At 45.1% G+C, this 23,616-nt stretch overlaps 1 protein-coding gene across 5 annotated transcripts in view; it reads right to left on the bottom strand.

Moving 5' to 3' along the window:
• Positions 1–12,508: 12,508 nt before the first annotated feature.
• MRO (maestro) overlaps positions 12,509–23,616 on the bottom strand; it is a 30,081-nt gene continuing 18,973 nt past the window's right edge. For all 5 annotated transcript variants that reach the window (XM_032152282.2, XM_032152273.2, XM_058438337.1 and 2 more), the window contains 4 exons: positions 22,795–22,977; positions 19,072–19,227; positions 17,772–17,879; positions 12,509–17,105 (listed from right to left, as the gene is read on the bottom strand). In XM_032152282.2, the coding sequence (XP_032008173.2) occupies positions 17,052–17,105; positions 17,772–17,879; positions 19,072–19,227; positions 22,795–22,977 (501 nt within the window). In that variant the 3' untranslated portion in view covers positions 12,509–17,051. The remainder of the gene's footprint in view (positions 17,106–17,771; positions 17,880–19,071; positions 19,228–22,794; positions 22,978–23,616) is intronic.

Raw genomic sequence — 23,616 nt, 5'->3', positions numbered from 1 at the left:
TGTATACTGATGTTCATAGCAGCCTTATCACAGCAGCCAAAGGTGAAAACAATCTAACTAGTGTTCATCAACAGGCAGATGGAGAAACAAAATGTGGTAAATCCATGCACAGAAATATTGTCCAGCATAAAAAGAAATGAGGTACTGATGCATGCTACGGTGTGGATGAACCTTAAAAACATGTTCAGCAAAAGAAGTCAGACACAAAGGCCATATATTGTGTGACTCCATTTATAAGAAATGTCCAGGACAGGTGAACCCATAGAGACAGAAAGCAGATTAGTGATTGCCAGGGACTAGGGGGAAGGGGAAAAGGGGAGTGACTGAATAAAGGGTATAGAATTTCCTTTTGAAGTAATAAAAATGTTCCAGAACTAGATAGTAGTAAAGGTTGCACAAAATTATGAGTGTACTAATGTTACTGAATTGTACACTTTTTTTTTTAGACAGTCTTGCTCTTTTGCCCGGGCTGGAGTGCAGTGGCATGATCTCAGCTCGTTAGCAACCTCTGCCTCCCAGGTTCAAGCAGTTCTTGTAGCTGAGATCACAGGTATGTGCCACTATGCCTGGCTGATGTTTATCTTTTCAGTAGGGATGAGGTTTCACCATGTTGGCCAGGCTGGTCTCAAACTCCTGACCTCAAGTGATCCGCCTGCCTCGGCCTCCCAAAGTGCTGGGATTACATGTATGAGCCCATAATCAGTGTACATTTCAGCCTAGCCTGAATTGTACGTTTTTAAACGGTTACATGATTAATTGTATATTATGTGAATTGTACACACCCCTCCTCCAAACACACACACACAGACACACACACACACACACACACACACACACACAGAAGGGGCATGGCATGGATTCTGAAACAGTGAGGGGAAATTAGCCAGCCCAGGAAAGCAGGGAGAGGTGCTTCCCTTGGAACAGCGCAAGCCAAGGTGAGTGGACTGGGCTGGGGCACCTCGCAGTGGAAAGATACACCTGTGGCCAGAGATACAGGAGGGCAGAGGCTACTGCTCCCATATGACAAGGCAGTGTAATCCTTAGGCGATTAGCACAAAGCACATCAAAAGGCTTCAACAAATACCCATTTAAAGGCTGGAGATATGAATGAAAAGAAATTGCATTCCTTCGCTATGAAGAGTGGTTCCCTCTCCTTCCCCTGCAACAGAACAAAGCCTTCCTTGCTGTGAGAATTCCAAGTGTGGTCTGGAGAGTCTAAACCTGTCTGTTGAAAGAATGGCTCCTAGAGGGTGAAAAGCAAGGATGTTGTCGCCCTCCTCTGGTCACTGAGCAGCTTTGGTGTCCCCCCTCTGACTGAGGCGGCCACCACTGCTGTGAGTGCAGAACCCAGGGCTGGAGATGTTTGGCAGCCAAGGTACCGGGGCTGTGAAGGCAGTTGGCCCTCCACTCCCTCCTCACCCCTCTACAAATGCTTTCTCAGTTACTCAGGAGGCTGAGGCGGGAGAGTGGCTTGAGCCCAGGAGGTGGAGGCTATAGTGAGCCATGATCAAGCCACTGCACTCCAGCCTGGGTAACAGAACGAGATTCTGTCTCAAATTAATTAATAATATAAATAAATTTTTAAAAATTAAAAAGGCAGCATGTAGACCAGGCGTGGTGGCTCACACCTGTAATCCCAGCACTTTGGGAGGTCGAGGCAGTGGATCACTTGAGGTCAGGAGTTCAAGACCAGCCTGGCCAACATGGTGAAACCTTGTCTCCACTAAAAATGCAAAAATTAGCAGGGCATGGTGGTGCACACCTACTTGGGAGGCTGAAGCAGGAGAATCGCTTAAACCTGGGAGGCAGAGGTTGCAGAGAGCTGAGCTTGTGCCATTACACTTCAGCCTGGGTGACAAAGTGAGACTCCATTAAAAAAAAAAAAAGCAGCATGTAAAAGTGTAATGTTTCCACATCGGTGTGAAAAAAATACCTATATTTCATTGTGCTTATAAGTGCATAGAATATGTCTAGAAGGATAATGAAGAAACTAGGTAATGTGAAACTGGGTAATATGATTTTGTGTCCGGAATTGGGGGGTTCTTGGTCTCACTGACTTCAAGAACGAAGCCGCGGACCCTCGTGGTAAGTGTTACAGTTCTTAAAGGCAGCGTGTCCGGAGTTTGTTCCTTCTGATGTTCGGATGTGTTGGGAGTTTCTTCCTTCTGGTGGGTTTGTGGTCTCGCTGGCTCAGGAGTAAAGCTGCAGACCTTCGCGGTGAGTGTTACAGCTCATAAAGGCAGTGTGGACCCAAAGAGTGAGCAGCAGCAAGATTCATTCCTAAGAGCAAAAGCTTTCACAGTACGGAAGGTTGCTGCTGCTGGCTCAGGCAGCCTGCTTTTGTTCTCTTATCTGGCCCCACCCACATCCTGTAAGGGGTGTATTTACAATCCCTTAGCTAGACATAAAGATTCTCCAGCTCCCCACCAGACTCAGGAGCCTAGCTAGCTTCATCCAGTGGATCCCGCATGGGGCCACAGGTGGAGCTGCCTGCTAGTCCCGTGCCCTGTGCCCACACTCCTCAGCCCTTGGGCGGTCAATGGGACTGGGCGCCGTGGAGCAGGGGGCGGCGCTCGCCGGGGAGGCTTGGGCTGCGCAAGAGCCCACGGCCAGGGGAAGGCTCAGGTATGGCCGGCTGCAGGTCCCAGTCCTGCCCCGCAGGGAGGCAGCTAAGGCCCAGCAAGAAGTCGAGCACAGCAGCTGCTGGCCCAGGTGCTAAGCCCCTCACCACCCTGGCCTGTGGGGCCTGCGGCTTCTCCGAGTGAGGGGCCCGCCGAGCCCATGCCCACTGGGAACTTGCGCTGGCCTGCAAGCACCTCGCGCAGCCCCGGTTCCCATCCGTGCCTCTCCCTCCACACCTCCCTGCAAGCTGAGGGAGCTGGCTCTGGCCTTGGCCAGCCCAGAAAGGGGCTCCCACAGTGCAGCGGCGGGCTGAAGGGCTCCTCAAGCGCAGCCAGAGTGGGCGCCAAGGCCGAGGAGGCACCGAGAGCGAGCGAGGGCCGTGAAGGCTGCCAGCACGCTGTCACCTCTCAATTTTTCTGGGGAGAACTAAGGGACTAGGAAGACAAAGGCACACTTTAGTCAACACCCTCTTTTTGATTGTGGTAAAATATACATAACATAAAATTTACCATTTTAACTGTTTTTAAGCGTACAGTTCAGTGGCATCGAGGACTGATATGGTTTGGGTGTGTGTCCCTGTGCAAATCTTGAGTAATCCCCCATGTTGGAAGTGGGGCCCGGTGGGAGGTTATTGAATCATGTGGGCAGATTTCTTCTTTAGTGCTGTTCTTGTGATAGTGAGTGAGTTATTGCGAGATCTGGTTGTTTAAAAGTGTGTAGCACACCCCACCACACACACCCGACTCTCTTTTCCTTCTGCCCTAGCCTTGTAAGATGTGCCTGATTCCCCATCACTTTCTGCCATGATAGGAAGTTTCCTGAGGCCTTCCCAGCCATGCTTCCTGTAAAGCCTGTGGAACTGTGAGCCAATTAAACCTCTTTTCTTTATAAATTACCCAGTCAGGTATTTCTTTATAGCAGTGTGAGAACTAACTAACACAAGCACATTCACATTGCTAAGTAAATATCATCACCACCCATCTCCAGAACTGTTTCATCTTCCCAAAGTGAAACTCTGTACCTATTAAACAATAACTCCCCATGCCCCCTCCCCCCAGCCCTGGAAACCACCATTCTATTTTCCATCTTTATGAATCTGACTACTCTAGGAATCTCGTTTAAGTGGCATCATACAGTATTTGTCCTTTAGTTTCTGTTTTATTGATTTTAGCATAATGTCTTCATCAATACACTTTGATAGATTTTTAAAGCTCTTGGGGAGCTTTTCTAAAAATATTGATACCCAGATCTTACCTCTAGAAAGTCTGATTTTTTTTTTTTTTTTGAGATGGAGTCTCGCTCTGTCACCCAGGCTGGAGTACAGTGGCACAATCTTGGCTCACTGCAACCTCCACCTTCCGGGTTCAAGCAATTCTCCTGCCTCAGCCTCCTGAGTAGCTGGGACTACAGGCACACGCCGCCACACCCAGCTAATTTTTTGTATTTTAGTGGAGACGGGATTTCACCGTGTTGTGCAGGCTGGTTGTGAACTCTGAGCTCAGGCAATCCGCCCACCTTGGCCCTCCCAAGTGCTGGGATTACAGGTGTGAACCACTGTGCCTGACCAAAAGTCTGATTTTATAGGTCTGTGGGGCAGCTTGGGCATTGGATTTTTAGGTGATTCTAAGGTGCAGCCTGGACTGTGAACCACTGCTCACTCCCAAACCAGGCTGTGCACCAAACTCACCAGGAGCTTTTCAAAGCTCACCCTCATAGACTCCCTTGTCCCACCTCTGACCTACTCATTCAGAATTTTCAGAATGTGGAGTTTTAACCACCACTCTGAGGGATTCCTAAGCAACAGCCTGGCCTGCGCTGCAGAGAAGCCCCCAGGAAGCTGTGTCCTGGATAAAGCTCTGGCTTTCGATGCTAGGAACTGTAAGTGCAGCCTTTTACTCAGCTGCAGTGATTGATGCACATGGGGCGCTGTCCCCACCAAGTACTGAGGAAACAGAATAAAAAATAATTGCTAATCAATAGAGAAAAAGTTCCTAATTTTAAAAATAGTAATAGGCCCGATGCGGTGCCTCACGCCTATAATCCTGGCATTTAGGGAGGCCGAGATGAGTGGATCACTGAAGGTCGGGAGCTCCAGACCAGCCTGGCCAACATTATGAAATTTGGTCTTTACTAAAAATACAAAAATTAGCTGGGCGTGGTGGCAGGCGCCTGTAATCCCAGCTACTCAGGAGTCTGAGACAGGAGAACCACTTGAACCCAGGAGGCGGAGGTTGCAGTGAGCCGAGATCACGCCACTGCACTCCCGCCTGGGCGACAGAGCAAGATTTCATCTCAAAAAAAAAATAAAATAAAATAAAAATAAAAGTAGTAATAACAACTATTTTCACACTCACCTGTGATAGTCTTGTTTCTAGAATGATTCTACTTAGGGTGGGAGGTACAGGAAGGGACAGTCTGTTTCTGGTAACCTCACACTGAATGAGTGGGCAGAAGCAGACCCATTAAGGACCTTACCTTCGACCATACAGGCCTAGTGGGCTCCATACAGCAGCTGAGGGCTAGGAGAGGCACGTAAGTGCATTGCCAAAAACCCTCACCTGTATATTCTCTCCCCATTCCTGCACCCATCAGTCATTCTAGAGACAGCTGCTGCTCCACGGGCGGCTGAGGGAAGAAGAAAGAGGAGCGTTCCGTTCTTCAGCTCCCCCACCAGTGCCCTCCTGTTCAACCCCCCTCCCCGTTCCCACACACACCATTCGGTAACTACTTGGTTTCTAGTTCCAGCTCTGCCACTGGCCTTGTCCCGGTTTGCCCAGGACTGTCCCAGTTTATTACTGAAAGTCCTGTGACCCAGGAAAACCCTCAGTCCTGGGCAAACTAGGGTGATGGGTCCCTCAGGCTGAAGTGGAACATGGTTAAGTGTTCAACTTTGTGAGAGGTGACACAATAATGCATGCAGAGTCGGGGGTGGTGGGGCCTTTGAACAGATTCAGCTCCCTCAATTTAAGATCAGCAAAATGAAGCCCAGGGAAGAAGAGCACCCTGCACCAGGTCACAGAGCTGGTGGCAGGGGCACAGTACTCCAGCCTGGTTCTATCCCCACAGGTGCCAAAATGACTTAACTGATATTTTCCCAGGGGCAGAGGGACAAATCAGTTGAGCTTTCAGGCATTTTCTTGCACTACCAGCCCCGGCCCCCAGTTGATGAGGCCCACCATGCATCAGGGCTATGACTGTCCGATCCAGGGGCAGGAATTTCTGCCTCTGCCAACGACTTAGCTTTCTCTTTTACCTCCTCCCTCCTTGCTCGCCCACACCTCACATTACAGGACAGGAGACTACTGCAGTAGCTCACGCCCACCAAACCCCCATCAGAGCCACCTTATTGGAGTGAGCCAGTAAGCATCATAAAAAAAAGTGTTTTCTCAGGATCCCTGCTCAAAATCTCTCCCCATCTGCCTGGCTATTTATTTATTTATTTATTTATTTATTTTGAGGTGTAGTCTCCCTCAGTCACCCAGGGTGGAGTGCAATGGCACCATGTCTGCTCACTGCAACCTCCACATGCTGGGTTCGAAAGATTCTCGTGCCTCAGGCTCCGGAGTAGCTTGCCTGGCTTTTCAAACATACACTAGGGCAGCACTGTGCGAAAAGGAATATAATGCAAGCCACAAAGATAATTAAAATTTTCTAGACGCTGCATTAAGAAACACTAAAAAGAAACAGATGAAATTAACTTTGAATATCTTTTATTTAACCTGGTATATGTAAAATACCGTCATTTCAAAATATAATCAATATAAAACATTATTAATAAGATATTTTTACATTCTTTTTTTGATAGTAGGTGTCCAAAATTCAGTGTGTGTTTTTTTTTTTTTTTTAGATGGAGTCTCACTCTTGTTGCCCAGGTCGGAGTATAGTGGCTTGATCTCAGCTCACTTTTACCTTGGCCTCCCAGGTTCAAGTGATTCTCCTGTCTCAGCCTCCCAAGTAGTTGGGATTACAGGCGTCCGCCACCATGCCCAGCTAATTTTTTTTTTTTGTATTTTTAGTAGAGATGGGATTTCACCATATTGGCCAGGCTGGTCTCAAACTCCTGACCTCAGGTGATCCACCTGCCTCGGTCTCCCAAAGTGCTGGGATTACAGGTGTGAGCCACCATACCCAGCCTTCCAGTGTGTTTTTCATATGCTTACAGTGCTGATTAATTTAGACTAGCCATCTTTAAATTACTCAGCAGTCACCTGTGGCTGGAGACCACCATATTGGACAGCATACACTAGAGGCCCAGGAAACAATGCAAATATCCTTTGGAAGGATCCTGCACAATCACTGCACACGCACACACACACACACACATTTTAGAGACAGAGTCTTCTCTGTTTTCCAGGCTGGAATGCAGTGGTGCTATTATGGTTCACTGCAGCCTCGACCTCCTGGGCTCAAGTGATCCTCCTGCCTCAGCCTCCCAAGTAGTTGGGACCATAGGCATGTGCCACTGGGCCTGGCTAATTTATACATATACATATATATATGTGTATATGAATATATATATATATACTTAGACATGGGGTCTCACTGTGTTGTCCAGGCTGGTCTTGAACTCCTCAAGAAATCCTCCCACCTCAGCCTCCCAAAGTGCTGGGATTACAGGTGTGAGCCACCACACCCAGCTTCACTGCTCACATATAATGATCCGACAACTCTGTCTCCTTGGAGGTCAGGGTGAACAGGGCCCTCAGAAAATAGGATGTGGAATTATTGGTTATTGATTATAGCAGAGAAAAGCCAAGGCCAGGCCAAAAAGAGCAGGTTCACGGAGGGTTGCTGCCTCCCCCGACTCTGGGCAAGAGTCCCCCACACTGGGAGCTCTCCGCCTGCTCCATGGTATAAGGCAGCAGGCTAAGGGGCTGCAAGGGGTACATGCGGGGCTGAGGGCCCCTGGTGAAAGGGAGTTTCAGAAGGGGGAAGTGAGAAGGGGAGTCACAGGGTTCTACAGAGAAACAAGGAGTGCCACACGCATGTGCCACCCACATGAAGCAGAGGCCTCCTCTGGCTGACGTCCCTGTCAGCCATAATCGCACCTAGAACACCTGCCTCCCAAGGAACATTCCACAGCAGCTGAAGAGAGATGTTAGCTCATATCAGGCCAACCATGCAAGCGGAATTTTTCAGACAGTCCTTCCAAATGGGGGTCCCAGGAAAAGATCAGCAGTTCTTAATATAGAACGCCTCCTCATGTAGATCAAAAGAATGCAAAGGTCCTGGTGAGTCTCCAAGGGACTGAGTTCTTAAGAATGTAATTATGGATTGGAAGAAGGTGTCCCTAGAGTCCAAAAGTTAGTTGTTAAATTGTAAGTGCCGAGAGAGAGAGAAGAAAGAAAGGAATCCTGGCTAGATTGGACTATTTGTCATGGTGGAATGGAAGTGGTTTAACAGCTGCTTTGCTGGATTTTCTAGCACTCCTTGAAATACAGGTTGCTTGATAAGTAGTGTGTATTTGGAAGAGTTTCTCTTTCTGCAAAAGCATTACTTAAACCCTGTATTACACACACACACACACACACAAATATGTACTCCCCAGATTTTTGGAATCAATGGCGCCTAACAGTGTTGAAAAAATCAGTCAAAGAAATATGCTTAAATTTGGTAATAAATGAGTCTCGTGGCAGGAGGGAGATGTACAGCAATCCTAATTGACTATGTTAATACAACTCATGCTGTTAAATTGTTCTAGAGAGGGCACAACAGCATGAGGTACTTGCAGTTCTTCCGGCAGCCTTCAAACCTGCTGTAACAGGCTATGGGCAGATAATACCCCAGCGGCAGAGCATGAAGACTAAGCTGAATAGTACATGTCCACCTAACAGAGCTTACCCCAAGTGAAAGGGCTTTATTAAAAAGAGCAAGGGATGTGCCTGATAGGCTCTGGGGGTGGCTATATTCACAGTGGGGAAAGAGGGGTTACGTTTTGAGATGAGAAATGATTTCCACCCCCTCACCACACATGCCCTACAGGAAATCCCATCCTAGCCAAACCCTCCATTGGGAGAAACCAGCTGAGATATCTTGCCCACTGCCTCTTTCTGCAAGACTCCACATGTCACACAGGCTGGATGTACTCCACCCAGTGGAGCCAGGGCAGGACCAGAAGGGGGAAAGCAGAGGAGTGAACTAGAGACTAGGCAATGGCTTTGCCTGTCTGTTTGTTGCTTACTTTTAATGATTGCTTAAAGCCCATCCATGAAAAAATACTGACAGTATTTCTTCAGTTAAGAAATCATCATGAACTGCTCTCTTATCTAAAGAACTTTGAAAGTAGAAGCTCTAAAGCTCAACTTTCTGCCACAGGCTGCCTGCCATTGGCCACACCACAGGCTCCAGCTCCAGAAACACATAGAAGCAGAGAGGGCAAGATTTGAACACCCCTTAGAGATGGATAAACCAACCCCACCAGCTCAGACTCCTCCCCATCCTATAGCCCGTTGGGGGCAGTCACACAGCCAGTTGGAGACAGTCTTGCATCAATGCTGGGGAAACCGGAAGTTATAGGTTTTTATTTCTTAGGCAGACCTCATTTGTTCACATCTAAGTCTCCATCTTATTTCATGAAAAGCCTTGGGAAATCCAAAATGGTAGGCCAGCCCTTACTTTTCTTGGGAAAGATAAAGAGTGAGCAGGTCAATCGTTAAGTCCTGGTATAATCACAGATCCAGGTAGGGCAAAGGTCTTTTAAGATTAAACAGATTTAACTATGCGAATTCTATTACCTTCATAATAAACCCTCTCTTGGTTTATTGATAGTTAATGGGAGGACACCAGACATAAATACAAATAGTTTAACCACGTAAATAAGCAAACCGTGTTTACTATAGGAAATTGTGTTTGTTCCCTTAAGTCATAAATTTTTTTTTTTTTTTTTTTGAGACGGAGTCTCGCTCTGTAGGCTGGAGTGCAGTGGTGCAATCTCGGCTCACTGCAAGCTCCGCCTCCCGGGTTCACGCCATTCTCCTGCCTCAGCCTCTCTGAGTAGCTGGGACTACAGGCGCCTGCCACCACCCCCGGCTAATTTTTTGTATTTTTAGTAGAGACGGGGAAGTCATAAAATTTTTATTTAGGAAATTGAATTTGTTCCTTTAAGTTGTAAAATGAGCTCACTAGCTTTAAATTAATTTAATCCATTGCTCCGCATAGTGTGTAGATCTTACTCGTCAGAAAATCTCACATTCCTGGGCTTCCTCTTCTCAGGCTTGTTGGGAGCTAGTAAATCAACTGTCACTCTAGTAGATTTAAATCCAAACATATAAAATTTTCATTTTTCCCTAATGGAGTTTAATTAGTTTTTTACTTAAACTTTTTTTCCTTTTTTTGTTTTGAGACGGAGTCTCCCTCTGTCACTAGACTGGACTGCAGTGGTGCGATCTCAGCTCACTGCAAGCTCCACCTCCCGGATTCACGCCATTCTCATGCCTTAGCCTCCCAAGTAGCTGGGACTACAGGCATGTGCCACCACGCCCAGCTAATTTTTGTATTTTTAGTAGAGACAGGATTTCACCATGTTGGCCAGGATGGTCTCCATCTCTTGACCTCGTGATCCGCCTGCCTCGGCCTCCCAAAGTGCTGAGATTACAGGTGTAAGCCACCACACCCAGGCTACTTAAACTTGATCTTACTATTAGAGTAACTTAAAGGAAAAGAGTCAGGTTTTCTACAATTTCTGAATGTTATTCTTTCTATCATACCAAAAAAGTTTGGATATAACTAAATTGTACAAAATAGGTAGGTGTTAAACTTGTAAACTGAATCCTATTTGACATGTAATTGGTACTTAGTATCTGGAAAAAACAGCCTTATGTGAAACAATGCATCTACCTAATTTTATTGCGTTTATATTTTTAAGATATTTATGCATAGTGATTACTTGGTGCTTTTATTTTTTATTTTTATTTATACTATTTATTTATATTGTTTTATTATTTATTATTATTTATTTATTTTATTATTTATTTTAAATTAAAATCTGTGGCACCTGGCCACAAGTAGGCTGGGCACAGTGGCTCATGCCTGTAATCCCAGTACTTTGGGAGGCCAAGGCGGGCGGATCACTTGAGGTCAGGAGTTCAAGACCAGCCTGGCCAACACCCCATCTCTCCTAAAAATACAAAAATTAGCGGGCGTGGTGATATATGCCTGTAATCCCAGCCACTTGGGAGGCTGAGGAAGGAGAATTGCTTGGACCTGGGAGGCGGAGTTTGCAGTGAGCCAGGATAGCGCCACACTGAACTCCAGCCTGGGCAGCAGAGCGAGACTCTGTCTCAAATAAATAAATAAATTGAGATCTGTGTTAACATTTTATTTCATTCTCTCCATCCTCCACCTTGTTTAAATAGGCTCCAATCATGAGTGGCTACCATGTAAACAGGAACACTCCATTTGGGAGTAATGTTCCACAGTTTACATGGACTGTCTCATCTGATCGTCAGAGTATCTTGTGCTGTGGGTCTTACCACACTTGACAAATGAAGACCCCAAGGCTCTGAGAGGTTATGTGACTTGCTCAAGATAACCAGCTAGTGAATGATAGAGTCAGAGTGTAAAGCCGGGTCTTCTGATACCAAATGTAGTGTCCTTTCAGCCCGCATGATGTCACATTTGAGAATTGAGCTTCTCTCCTCTTCCAGCGGCTGGTTATATCTGCTGATGCAGTCAGGCAGGCGGGTTGAAAAGCTTTGGATTTCTGATCGCATTTTTGCTGTGGCAGAGGCATGTGCCTCTAGCAGTGTCGCTTAGGAAATGACATTTTTAACTCTCTGATCTGCATTTCTGAAAAACATTTTCTTCTTGCAGGGAGATATTTGGGCCATTACCTGGTTAACATTTGCAAACTGCTGTAGGAAATTCATCTGCTTGAAAGGAACATGATTAATAGCATCACCCTCAGAAAAAGAAGGTAGGGTATTAATTATTAACAAGAGCTTGCTTAAAAGATACAATACAGAATTCTTAACAGAGCTGTTGGGAATATTAGGATGGAATGAACAGGGCCTATTGAAACCATCTCTAGAGCATAAAAATGCACTGCTCCCGTTCTGAGCAATCACAGCACCCCAAAGGGCCGAGTGGGAAAGAACCACTTGCTATTCTCATTGTTATGATTCTTATCTGTATTAAAATTCCAAAACCTATCAGGTGACAGATTCCTACTTGGTCAAAATGCCAGCATTTGCAACTCGATGAATTCAACCAATCTTTACTGAACACCCATGTCAGGCAAGGCTCAAAGCCACATTCTTGGAGAACTAATAAAGGATATGGAGGCTACCTGCAGGACTAGTGGATCAGGTTAATGCTCAAATTACCAATGGACCTGTCTGAAGACCTGGGCAGCTTCAATAAGAGAAGAAATAATGACCGGAGAGTTTTTTGGGAATGAGGAACAAAAATAACATTTCCTGAGCACCTTCTATGTACCAAGCACTCTGCCAAGTGCTCAGTGTGACTTAATTGAATCTTTGCAGCCCAGCATTTCTATACATTGGGTTATTGTCTCCATTTCACAGATCAGCACACTGAGATTTGGTGCACTGACTTGCCCACACCTGGCTAAATGGCAGAGCCCAGCAGCTCTGCTCTACCTCTGAAGAAGAGGGCATTTGGAATCAGTCCAGGGAATGGCTGATAGAACCAAGGAACTGGAAAGTATTCCAGATAGTAGGAATTGAAGCATCACAGGAAATTCTAGGTTGGTGTTTATTATAAGGAATCTTAGAAGTCTGGCTTGGGAGTCTGTGCTTAACTTGGTAAATAAGAGGTGCCTTTGCATATCAAATCATCCCTCCTCAGTAAATTAGGATGTGTTGGGTTTATCTAGAAGCCAGGGTTTTTCTGAAACCATTTAACATGGAAATAAAGGAACAAAAGATTTACTCTACTGTGGTGAGATGAATTTAATGTAAGTTCAGTAACATAAATAAAATGATAATCAATCATAAGTCATTTTATTTGTCAAGTTATATTATCAACAGGTTATTGTCATCAACAGATTAAAACAAAATGTCTCAAAAGGACAAAGGCAAACACATACTATTGAGAGTAAACAATGACTGTCCCAGGCTTTCCAAAGCATATATATCACTTACATTCATGGACTTTTTTTCATTTTAAAAGGGCACTTTTGCATGTGTTTTATAACTATGAAAGTAAGACATGCTCATTGCAGCAAACTTAGAAACACACAAATATGTCTTCCGTACAACACTAACTGCTAGCTATACTACACGGCTGTTGTTTCTCGCTTTCAAAACACTCTAGTGCTTTTTTATAACGTGTGAAGTGTTCCCCCAATTAAGTGGTCTATTGACTGGAAGTTCACAGGCTTCTGCGCTCATTGATTAGCAGAATTGGTCACACCTGTTAGATTCTCAGCCTCCTCCTTTGTCATTTTCTCTCCTCTCTCTCCACCACTTCCCTCTCCCCTTTAACAAAGACCTATCTCAGCTGGGCGCAGTGGCTCACGCCTGTAATCCCAGCACTTTGGAAGACCAAGGTGGGCAGATCACTTGAGGTCAGGAGTTCGAGACCAGCCTGGCCAACATGGTGAAACCCTGTCTCTACAAAAAATACAAAAATTAGCCGGGTGTGGTGGCAGGCACCTGCAGTCTCAGCTACTCAGGAGGCTGAGACAGGAGAATCGCTTAAACCCGGGAGGTGGAGGTTGCAGTGAGCCGAGATCGTGCCATTGCACTCCAGCCTGGGTGACAGAGCGAGGCTCCATCTCAAAAATAAAAAAAGACCCATCTCATGAGCACCAGGGACACAGGGGACCAAGCCTAGCTCTACCCTGAGCACTTAGCATGAGGGGCAGGGCACTTGAACATTCCTTCTTTACCTTGAGCACTTAGCATTGGGGGCAGGGCACTTGAACTTCCTTTTTTCTTTCTTTCATTCAACTGCTCAATAAGGTTCAAAATTAATGTTCAAAATTAAGAAATGTCAAAACATTACCTTTGGGTTGGCATTCAAATAAACATGGGGAAGGGGAAACTTGAAATGCACAAGCATAAAAGTAACCTGTACATTGGTTATAAGGAATGAAATCAATGACCCTCATTTGTCAAAATGGATTCCTCCCAGGAAGGAGTGACAGCTTCAGATTATTTTCTGACATTTTTCCCCCAATCAACATTCATTTACAGAGTACTTTTGCAGTCACCGGGAAGATACAATGATGTACAAGATAGAGCCCTGCCTTCTGTAATTTCAATCTAACGGGGGGGGGGGAGGGGAACATAAAGACATATAGAAAAAAAAAACTTTTCAGATAAGATATAAGTAGTATAATATTGCTAGAATATTCTGGGAATTCAGAGACTCAAGCTCTCCCCTGATTGGGGGGATCAGGACTTTGACCTAGGTGTTGGAGTACAGATAAGATATACACGTGAAATGTGTGTGTGCGTGCATGTTAGTCCAGGTGAAATAGCAGACTGAACAAAGGTGAGGGGGTGTAGGAGAACAAGACATGTTGAGAGAAGAGAAAGGACCCAAACTTGGCTGAAGCAAAGAGAGTAACAGAAGAAAAGGAAGGTTGAAAGCCTGAAATGGCAGACTGGACGTTAGACTTTATTCCCTCTACAATTTGGAATCATTTAGTCATTCAGCAAATGTTCCTTAATCACATGGCCAGGCCCTGTGATAGGTATGGTGAGAAACAGAAACAAACAAACAAACAAAAAAAACATGGTCCCTTGCTCTTGCCACCAAATTTCATGATAATATAAATTTCTGGAAATAGAATTTAAACTCGAAGAGGACTTATGAAGAGCAAAACAAAATTAGCCAAGACAACAGTTAATAATAAGGAATCTTCTTTGGTTACTTATTGCTGTGTGACAAATTATCCCAAAGGTTAATGACTTAAAACAACAATCATTTGATTCTTTGTTCATGCTTCTGCAATTGAGATGGGCTTGATGGAGACGCTCGTCTCTTTTCCATATGGTGGCAGCTGGAGTAGCTTCAACAGCTAGGGTCTGTCTGGAAGGGACAACTTGTGTCATGTGTCTGGGCCTCAGACTCTGCTGTGGTTTGGGTGTTTCTGTTCTCCTTCACATGGTGATCTCAGGCACTCTCCTTTGTTCCTGGTAGTTCAACTTCTTATGTAGCAGCTGGCTTCCCCCGCAATTCAAACGAGGAAACTGCCAGGGTTTCTAGGCCCGGCAGAGTGCCATTTATCACAATCTCCTGATTAAAGCAAGTCACAAAGGCAGCCCAGATTCAAACAGAAGGGACTAAATAAGGACATGAGTATCAGGAGGCATGACTCATTGGGGGCCACCAAAATAAAAGGCTACCATTGAATCTTAAAGTCAAATAACCCAACTGCGTGTTCCACAATTTTAACTGACAGAGGGACATTAACTGCATAGGTTTTTCTTTTTTTTTTTTTTTTTTTGAGACGGAGTCTGGCTCTGTCACCCAGGCTGGAGTGCAGTGGCGCGATCTCTGCTCACTGCAAGCTCCGCCTCCCGGGTTCACACCATTCTCCTGCCTCAGCCTCTCTGAGTAGCTGGGACTACAGGCGCCCGCCACCACACCCGGCTAATTTTTTTGTATTTTTAGTAGAGACGGGGTTTTACCGTGGTCTTGATCTCCTGACCTCGTGATCCGCCCGCCTCGGCCTCCCAAAGTGCTGGTATTACAAGCGTGAGCCACCGCGCCCGGCCTCTGCATAGGTTTTTCTACTCTAGAGCACGTAACCCCACCCATCTCACCCCATCCCCACCTTTTTGAATGCCAACCACATGCAGCCATTTCTCAGACCACTCACTGATCACTTAATGGAACTGCATCAAGTTTAAACCAACCATGCAACAAAATTTCAAAGAGGCCAACATCCGGGGAGCGGGTGCTGGGGAGGGGCAGGGGGCTTACAGCTCAGAACCACCCATTTGCTCTTGAGCCTGTGTCCCTCCTAAAATCTCTTGCTGTCATGTTCTTCAGATTCAAAACAGAAAGGAAGAAAATCCATTCCTGCCTGGCACTTGCCACTCCGTCTGCCATCTCCCACGTCCTTGGGCTCTCCTTATCCCCACATCTGTGTCACACCACCCTGTCCCTGGGAGCTACAGCAGAAAATTGAGTTCCTGGTTCTCAGAATGCCATTTAAGATCTGGCTGTAGCTTTTATAATCTCTCGTGTTTTAAATTGTCTTGAACAAAACGCTCTGGGTGTGGCCTGGATACTGAGTTCATGGGTTTCTATAGAAGCTTGGGATGCAATCTGGTTAGAAGGAGGGTGAGAGGGACTAAGAGAGTTTTTTTTGTGATTTTTATGAGTGATGTGACTCCTCAGATAACTAGGATTGATCACCAAAATAATTGGCAATAATAGCCAAAAAGTAATTAATAAAAACATACACTCAGCTCACATAAATTAATAAAAATGTATACGTAGTACATATAAAATCAAAGGTTAACTGGGCTTAATAGAGGAGCAGAAGCAGAGACGTTTGCATTTGTTTTGTTTTTAACATTTCTAACCATCCATCAGTTATTCCACGGAGAGGCAGGATGGCATGATTATTGAGTATGGGCTCAAGAAGTCAAACCATACATGTTTGAATTCCAGCTCCACTGTTTACTGAGTTATCTGGGGCAAGTTACCTAATTTCCCTATGTGTTAGCTTTCTCATCTATAAAATGAGAACAATAATAGTACTCACTATCTCATAAGGTTGTCGCAAGTATTAAATAGAACTTACAAAAAGCACTTTGACCGTGCCCACTAAATTGTAAGCACTTGGTAAGTGTTACCTACTATTGTTGTCCCATAAGTTATCATGAGCCTGAGGATTTTCAACATATGCTTTATAGATTTTTTTCTCTCTATTAATTCTTGTTTAGAATGATCTTGAAAGCAATGACTGTTTAAAATTATGAGAAGCCAAAGATACCCCTGCAAGCCACCTTCTTGGTATCTTGGCCAACTTTAAATAAATCTTGGCAAGAAAAGGTATCAATAGCAAAGTATCAATAGCAAATACACTAAAAACAAACAAACAAACAACAACAAAAAAAAACCCTTAAGGTAACAAGTATTCTCCTAAGCCTCAGAAATTGAGTATTAAAAAGAAAAGCTAGGTGACAGAGATGAACTTAAGAAAGAAAAAGCTGAGAAATAAGCACTGAATCTATATACACTTGGAATGTTTTAAAGAAAGTGTGTACCTGCTCATCAAATTTGTATAGGGAGGAAATGAAATAAGTGAAAGCAGTCTAGAATTTTACTTTAGATATAATCATACAATTCCATGTATTATTTTTGCCTTCGATTGCTCTCCCAGCACCTTCTTTTCCATTACAATCCCAAGAGGCAAGCAGAAGAGGCATCCAGTGAGATAAAACAGGGGAACATGATGGCTCAGCAATGCACTCATATAGAACCATTTCCCTGCTGCTCTGTGCTTACAGAATTTTATTTGCATAGAAGAACTGCAGGATCTCTGGATGATAGTGGCTCTGAAAGAAATTAGCAAATGTACGCGTGAGGGCGGGATTCAGCAAACTTCCTTGACAATATAACTAGTAGGCAGTAGTCAGTGCAGGGCATGTGGATAAGCAGGAGAGGTGGAGGCATCATCTGTATCCAGCTAGTGACCTAAACTGGAACTGCCAATATATTTTGTGCTTGATCCTCTAGGCATTTTGCCATTTACATTGTATGATGGGTCAATTACAATCAAAACACAGTTGGCTTGGCCGGGCATGCTGGCTCATGCCTGTAATCCCAGCACTTTGGGAGGCTGAGGCAGGCAGATCACTTGAGATCAGGAATTTGAGACCAGCCTGGGCAACATGGTGAAACCCCATCTTTACTAAAAATACAAAAATTAGCCCGGTGTGGTGGTGCACGCCTGTAATCTCAGCTACTCAGGAAGCTGAGGCACGAGAATCGCTTGAACCTGGGAGATGAAGGCTGCAGTGAGCCGAGATGGTGCCACTGCGCTTGCTCTAGGTGACAGAGCAAGGCTCTGTCCAGAAAAAAAGAAAAAATAAAAAAATAAACATAGTTGGCTTGAGTCGTTTTATGGGGGGTAACTCTTTCTTGTGCTTGGCCACCTTCCATGTTAACCACCAGGAGGGCAGGGACCAGAAGAGAATTCTCTCCTACCCTGGCTCACTCACCAGCTGCCGGTAGAGTTTAGTGTTCCTTTGATCTTCTTCACTCGGGAAGCTGTATTCCTTCTTTAGTTTCAGATATGGAGAACAGGCTCGAAATGTTGTTTTGCAAGCCTGATAAAAATGATATTACTATTTTATTTATTAGAGAGTTCCATAATCCCAACCAAGGAAAAGTATCCTAGAGGATTGCATCCAATCTGTGGTCAGGGGTCCACTGAAAGTGTGAAAGTAACTTCCAGGTAGTTTCAAAATTTGAATCTTAAAGGATGTATGCTTATAAAATGGCCATGTCTATAATTTGGGGACTGGTGGGAAGGGTGTAGCTTTATAGTTTAGCACAGCCTTTGTTACTATCCCATCAAAAGTAGTACTGGATTCCTAAATTTAATCTCTCTCTCAGTAACTTAAGGCAAGTGGTTTGGTAGAAAGCTTTGCTCCCAATTGTTTTGAAATGTTCACCACATCCCACTCCAAAGCAGGCCTGAAGTTGATCCAACCTTGTTGGGATACAATTTTCTCCAAGAATAAAACAAAACTACCAGAAGAAATTAATAAGTCATGGGTGGAGCCCAGCGAGGTGGCTCAGGCCTGTAATCCCAACACTTTGGGAGGCTGAGGCAGGTGGATCACCTGAGGTCAGGAGTTCGAGACCAGCCTGGCCAACATGGTAAAATCCCATCTCTACTAAAAATATAAAAAATTAGCAGGGCGTGGTGGTGGACACCTGTAATCCCAGCTACTCAGGAGGTTGAGGCAGGAAAATCGCTTGAACCCCAGAGGCGGAAGTTGTAGTGAGCCAAGATCACACCATTGCACTCCAGCCTGGGCAACAAGAGCAAAACTCTGTCTCAAAAAAAAAAAAAAGAAAGAAAGAAAGAAGAAAGGAAAGAAGGAAGGAAGGAAAGAAAAGAGAAAAGAACAGAAAAGAAAAGAAGCCATGGGTGGGAAATCTATACCAGGCACAATGACAAAAGCTAATTGGGCATGAATAAATATCCTCATTATGTGGGCTACTGTACCATTGATTAAATCTGTGCCTCTCTGCCCCCAGCCCCATTACCCTGAGCTTATCTAGCATTGACAGGTGCTGGGCTTGGGCAGGTGGAGCAGATGGAAACTAACACTCTTGCTCAAAGAGAAATTACCCACCAAAGAGGCACTTTGTCAAGGATGCACACAGAAACGCTGCTAAGTATCTACAGCAGTGCTGGCAGGAACCCCAGGGTCTGGCGTCTCAACTCGCAACTCCCTTTATGAGTAGCATAGAGATGTCACTCTGTTGATTGCAGAGTCAAGGTCTTACCTTGGCAACCTGTGGATTTTTGTCCTGTAAATGGATCAGGAGGGAATCTCGTGTCTGCTTAACCTGACTGGTGAAAAATTTTTTCCATTTCCTCCCGGCAAAGGCAGCCAATTGCCCAAACAAAACAAAGGCCGAGTATCTCAGACTGTCGTTCTCCTGTGGTCCCCGTCAATGAAACAATAAGAAAGCCAGATCATTACCAAAAGGCAACTGCATCCGAACACATCACAGCCATCGGTCAGAACACATCACAGCTGTCAATCAGAACACATCACAGCCATTGATCTTGGCTGTACATTACTGGGTGGGCAGTGAGATCTGGTCTAAAGCATTTATCTCGGTGGGTGGGGGTGGCTTGAAGAGGGCCCAAAGGCTTCAGTGAACCTCTTCTCCAGCAGACGAGAGGACTAGCCTGGGAAATCACTAGTGCTACTCCCACCTTCCCAGATTTTTTGTTCATTATTTCATGTTTTGGAGATAGAATACATTTATAAAGTTCCCCAAATTCAAAATAACCAAAAAACTTTACAGAAAAAGTAGGTCTACTTCCTACTCCTCTCCGTCGGCCACCAAATTTTCCTCCCCACAAGCTAATAAAGTTATGTTTTGTGTGTATCTCTCCAGAAAATAAAGAAGAAAGATGTATATTGTATAAATTGTGTAATCCTTTCCCTCTTTTTTACATAAATGGAAGCACATGCCACTGTTGTTATGCACCTTGAATTTTCATCAGTCTGATAGCTCTTTCTACGTCAATACATAAAGGAGTTTTCATTTTTCTGTTTCTTTTCTTTTTTCTCTTTTTCTTTTCTGCACCAAAATTCATTCAACCAGTTCCCTGTTTATTACTCCAGCATTTTTGCCAAGTCTCTTCTCTTTGCTTTTGGTCTGAGTTTCTCCTATCTGCAGTGGATATAATAATCATGTTTCTTCACCCAACACCCTCCCACCTCTCCCTGCTTCCAGTCTGATTGGCTGGTTTGTCCCTGAGTGCATTTCAGTGGACTCTGCCCTCTCTTTCTTTCCAAGGTGAGCTGTTTGGTCCAAGTATTACCTTTCCAGGTGAGGAGACCAAGGCCCAAGGCACTTAAGGAACTTGCCCAAAATCACACTGTCAGGTAACAGAGCCAGCGTAGTAACCTAAACACCTGACTCCTGGTGCACGGGTTTTTATATCAGTGTTTTGTAGTCTAAGTCCTCCTCCAAGTAAACCAGAGGGAGGAGGGCTGGGGTGGGCCTTCACAGGGGGGAAGCAGCACCAAGAACTGGAGGTCACAGAGACCCAGCAAGACTGAGGACCACTAATCATATTGTGAAGTATCTTTTAAAAATTTAGCACATGATGCATACAGAAATTGTCTTAGGGTTGCTTTTTTTTTTTTTTTTTTTTTTAGAGACAGCATCTTGCTACATTGCCCAGGCTGACCTCCAACTCCTGGGCTCAAGTGGCACACACCACCATGCCTGGCTTAGGTTTGTATTATCTTCACGGCTCTATCAGTGACAGTGTGTGTGTGTGTGTGTGTGTGTGTGTGTGTGTGTGTGTGTGTGTTTAACTAATTTTAATGGAGAATGTACCCCATTCAAAGCCATACCCTAATGCTTTAAGATGTACAGACATGTAAGACAGATGCTCGCCCCCCTAGGAGTCTGACAACCATCTAACTGGGAACACACGCACGGGCGAGCAGCACGGCCTCAGATAGTGAAGAGTGCTATCTGTAATCGAGATGTAAACCGTTGGCAAACAGCGCTGCATAAGAATTTCTGTGTTTCTACATGGCCAGGGATTTCTGCTCAAAAATTCCAGGCAACCAGGGTTTAAAAAAATGGTTGAAGGCCAGGCACATGTCTCATGCCTGAAATCCCAGCCCTTTGGGAGGCCGAGACAGGAGAATCACTTGAGCCCAGTTAGAGACCAGCCTGGGCAACATAGTGAGACCCCATCTCTACAAAAACTACAAGAATTAGCCAGGCATAGTGGCATGCACTTGTGGTCCCAGCCACTCAGGAGGCTGAGGTGGGAGGATTGCTTGAGCCTGGGAGGTTGAGGCTGCAGTGAGCTCTGTTCCTGCTACTGCACTCCAGCCTGGGCAATAGAGCAAGACCCTGTCTCAAAAAAAAAATAAGTGGTTGAATGACAAACAAGTCCTGGAAGTTCAGATGGCACCTCTGAGAGATTTAGAGCCATCTCCCCGGAGACATCTGCTTACACTCCAGGGTGGTAAGTAGGGACCTTCCCCCGCTCCCTCCCCACAGAGCACTGGCTTACATTCAAGAGCAAAAATCCCTCTGTGTCTCTGGAGCAGGTGGGACACATGTGCCCAGCTCCTATATGAGCTCCAAGTTACATAAGTTCAAGGCCTCTTCTCCCCTTCTGTGCTGCTGACACATCTGGCTCTCACCATGTGGCTCCAGAGAGAATTAAGGTGTGGGGAGATGCAAATCTCTCTGGGAGTAAATAAAAGGTCTGTTTGCTGTTTTGTAGGTCTTGACTCTTCTCAGTTTCGGGCTGAACAATGTACCGGTGCACTTTTTGCTTAGCCCAATTTGTCATTCGGTAGTTGAGTGTAGCCCTATAGTCAGAGGAACTGCTGGCATGTCCACTTCCTGGCTCTGTGAACTTGGGCAAGTCCTAACCTTTCTGTGCCTTGGTTTCCTTGTCTACAAAGTGAGGATAATTTCAGTGCCCATCTCACAGGGTTATTGTGAAGATTGTATGAGATGATTCATGTAAACTGCCTAGCACTGTGCCTGGCACACAGTGAGGGCTCATTAGATGCTAATCATTGCTATTGCCACATTTATAAGAGAGCATTGACTACATGTTAGTCAATCAGTGTACATCGTCATCAGTGTACATTATCATCGGTGTACATATACCCACTTCTCTGTTAAGATGAAAACTCGCCAGGCACAGTGGCTCACGCCTGTAATCCCAACACTTTGGGAAGCCAAGGCAGGTGGGTATTTGAGCCCAGGAGTTTGAGACTAGCCTGGGCAATATAGTGAAAACCCATCTTTACCAAAAATACAAAAAATAGCCAGCCGTGGTGGCATGTGCCTATAGTCCCAGCTACTTGGGAGGCTGAGGTGGGAAGATCAATTGAGCCCAGAAGATGGAGGTTGCAATGAGCCGAGATCACGCCATTGCACTCCAGCCTGGGTGACAGGGTGAGACTCTGTCTCAAACAAACAAAAAAACCCTTGAGGGGTAGAGATAAAATTCTATACATCTTTATATGTCCTCCCAACACCTAGCACAGTACTAGTCTCCCAACAAGATGTGTTAATAAATAAGTGAATAATAGAGACCTTGTTCCCACAGCAACAAACCACCCACGGCTCACATTTCTTTCTTGTTTTTTTTTTTTTTAATTTGAGATGGAGTCTTGCTCTATTGCCAGGCTGGAGTGCAGTGGCGCAATCTCGGCTCACTGCAACCTCCACCTCCCAAGTTCAAGCGATTCTTTTGCCTCAGCCTCCCGAGTAGGTGGGACTACAGGCATGCACCACCATGCCCAGCTAGTTTTTTGTATTTTAGTAAAGACAGGGTTTCACCATGTTGGCCAGGATTGTCTCGATCTCCTGACCTCGTGATCCATCAACCTCGGCCTCCCAAAGTGCTGGGATTACAGGCGTGAGCCACAGCACCCAGCCCCACAGTCACATTTCTAATCCCATTTTGATTTCAATAACCCAGAATTTTTTTAATATACTTACATCATCTAATAAAGTCCTGGTCTGAAGGGTGATGTCTATGAAGAAGGAACCCAAACCTTTCCCCTGGATCTTGCCCAGAATGACGATCAGAGTCTTCATACTCTCATGGATGACTTCCAAATTCACAGGGTCATACAGTCCATACACCAGCAGGTCGAGGACAATTTTCTTATACTTTCTCAACTGTCACCAAGGTTTGAAAAGCATTAATAGCACAAGAATTGCTCCCCATAGGTTGAAAAGCAACCCCACATCTAAGCTACTAATAACCTAGGACTTGAACTAACAGACCAGGGTTTTTTTCAAGATCTGCACAACTCTCATTAAAATATAAATGCTTCCATATACCCAACCCAAGAGCCCAACTCAGCCTAGGAAGGAAAACAGAAAGAGCAATCTGGAGTGTGGCATGTGGGTGGGTGAGGCTGGGTGGGGCTCTTCAAATAGGGCGGCAGACCTGGGTGATCTCAGGGCCTGGGGAGAACTAGATACCTTTATACTGGGGAGGAGACAAAATGAGCACTGAAGTTGGCAGATGGTAAAGGAGGAGGTGGGAAAAATATCTTTTATGAAACAAACATAAATTACTAGAAAAAAAATCACTTAAATTCACCAGGAAGGGTAACAGCTGTGAGTTTATTCTTCCTGCAGCTCTGTCTCCCACAGCTGATATTGCTGAAGTGTCATGAGCCTAAGATGACCCTGAATGAGTGACACCCTGAATGAGTCTCCTCCCCTTGAGTGCAGAAGGAACCTGTGACTTGCTTCCAGCCTACGGACATGACTTTACATTGCATAAGACTCTTTTTTTTTTTTTGAAAT

The sequence above is a fragment of the Hylobates moloch genome, unplaced genomic scaffold (genome assembly GCF_009828535.3).
Source record: "Hylobates moloch isolate HMO894 unplaced genomic scaffold, HMol_V3 SCAFFOLD_5, whole genome shotgun sequence".
Lineage (NCBI taxonomy): Eukaryota > Metazoa > Chordata > Mammalia > Primates > Hylobatidae > Hylobates > Hylobates moloch.
Note: the sequence above shows the minus strand (reverse complement) of the source record. Positions and strands in the feature narration are given on the sequence as shown.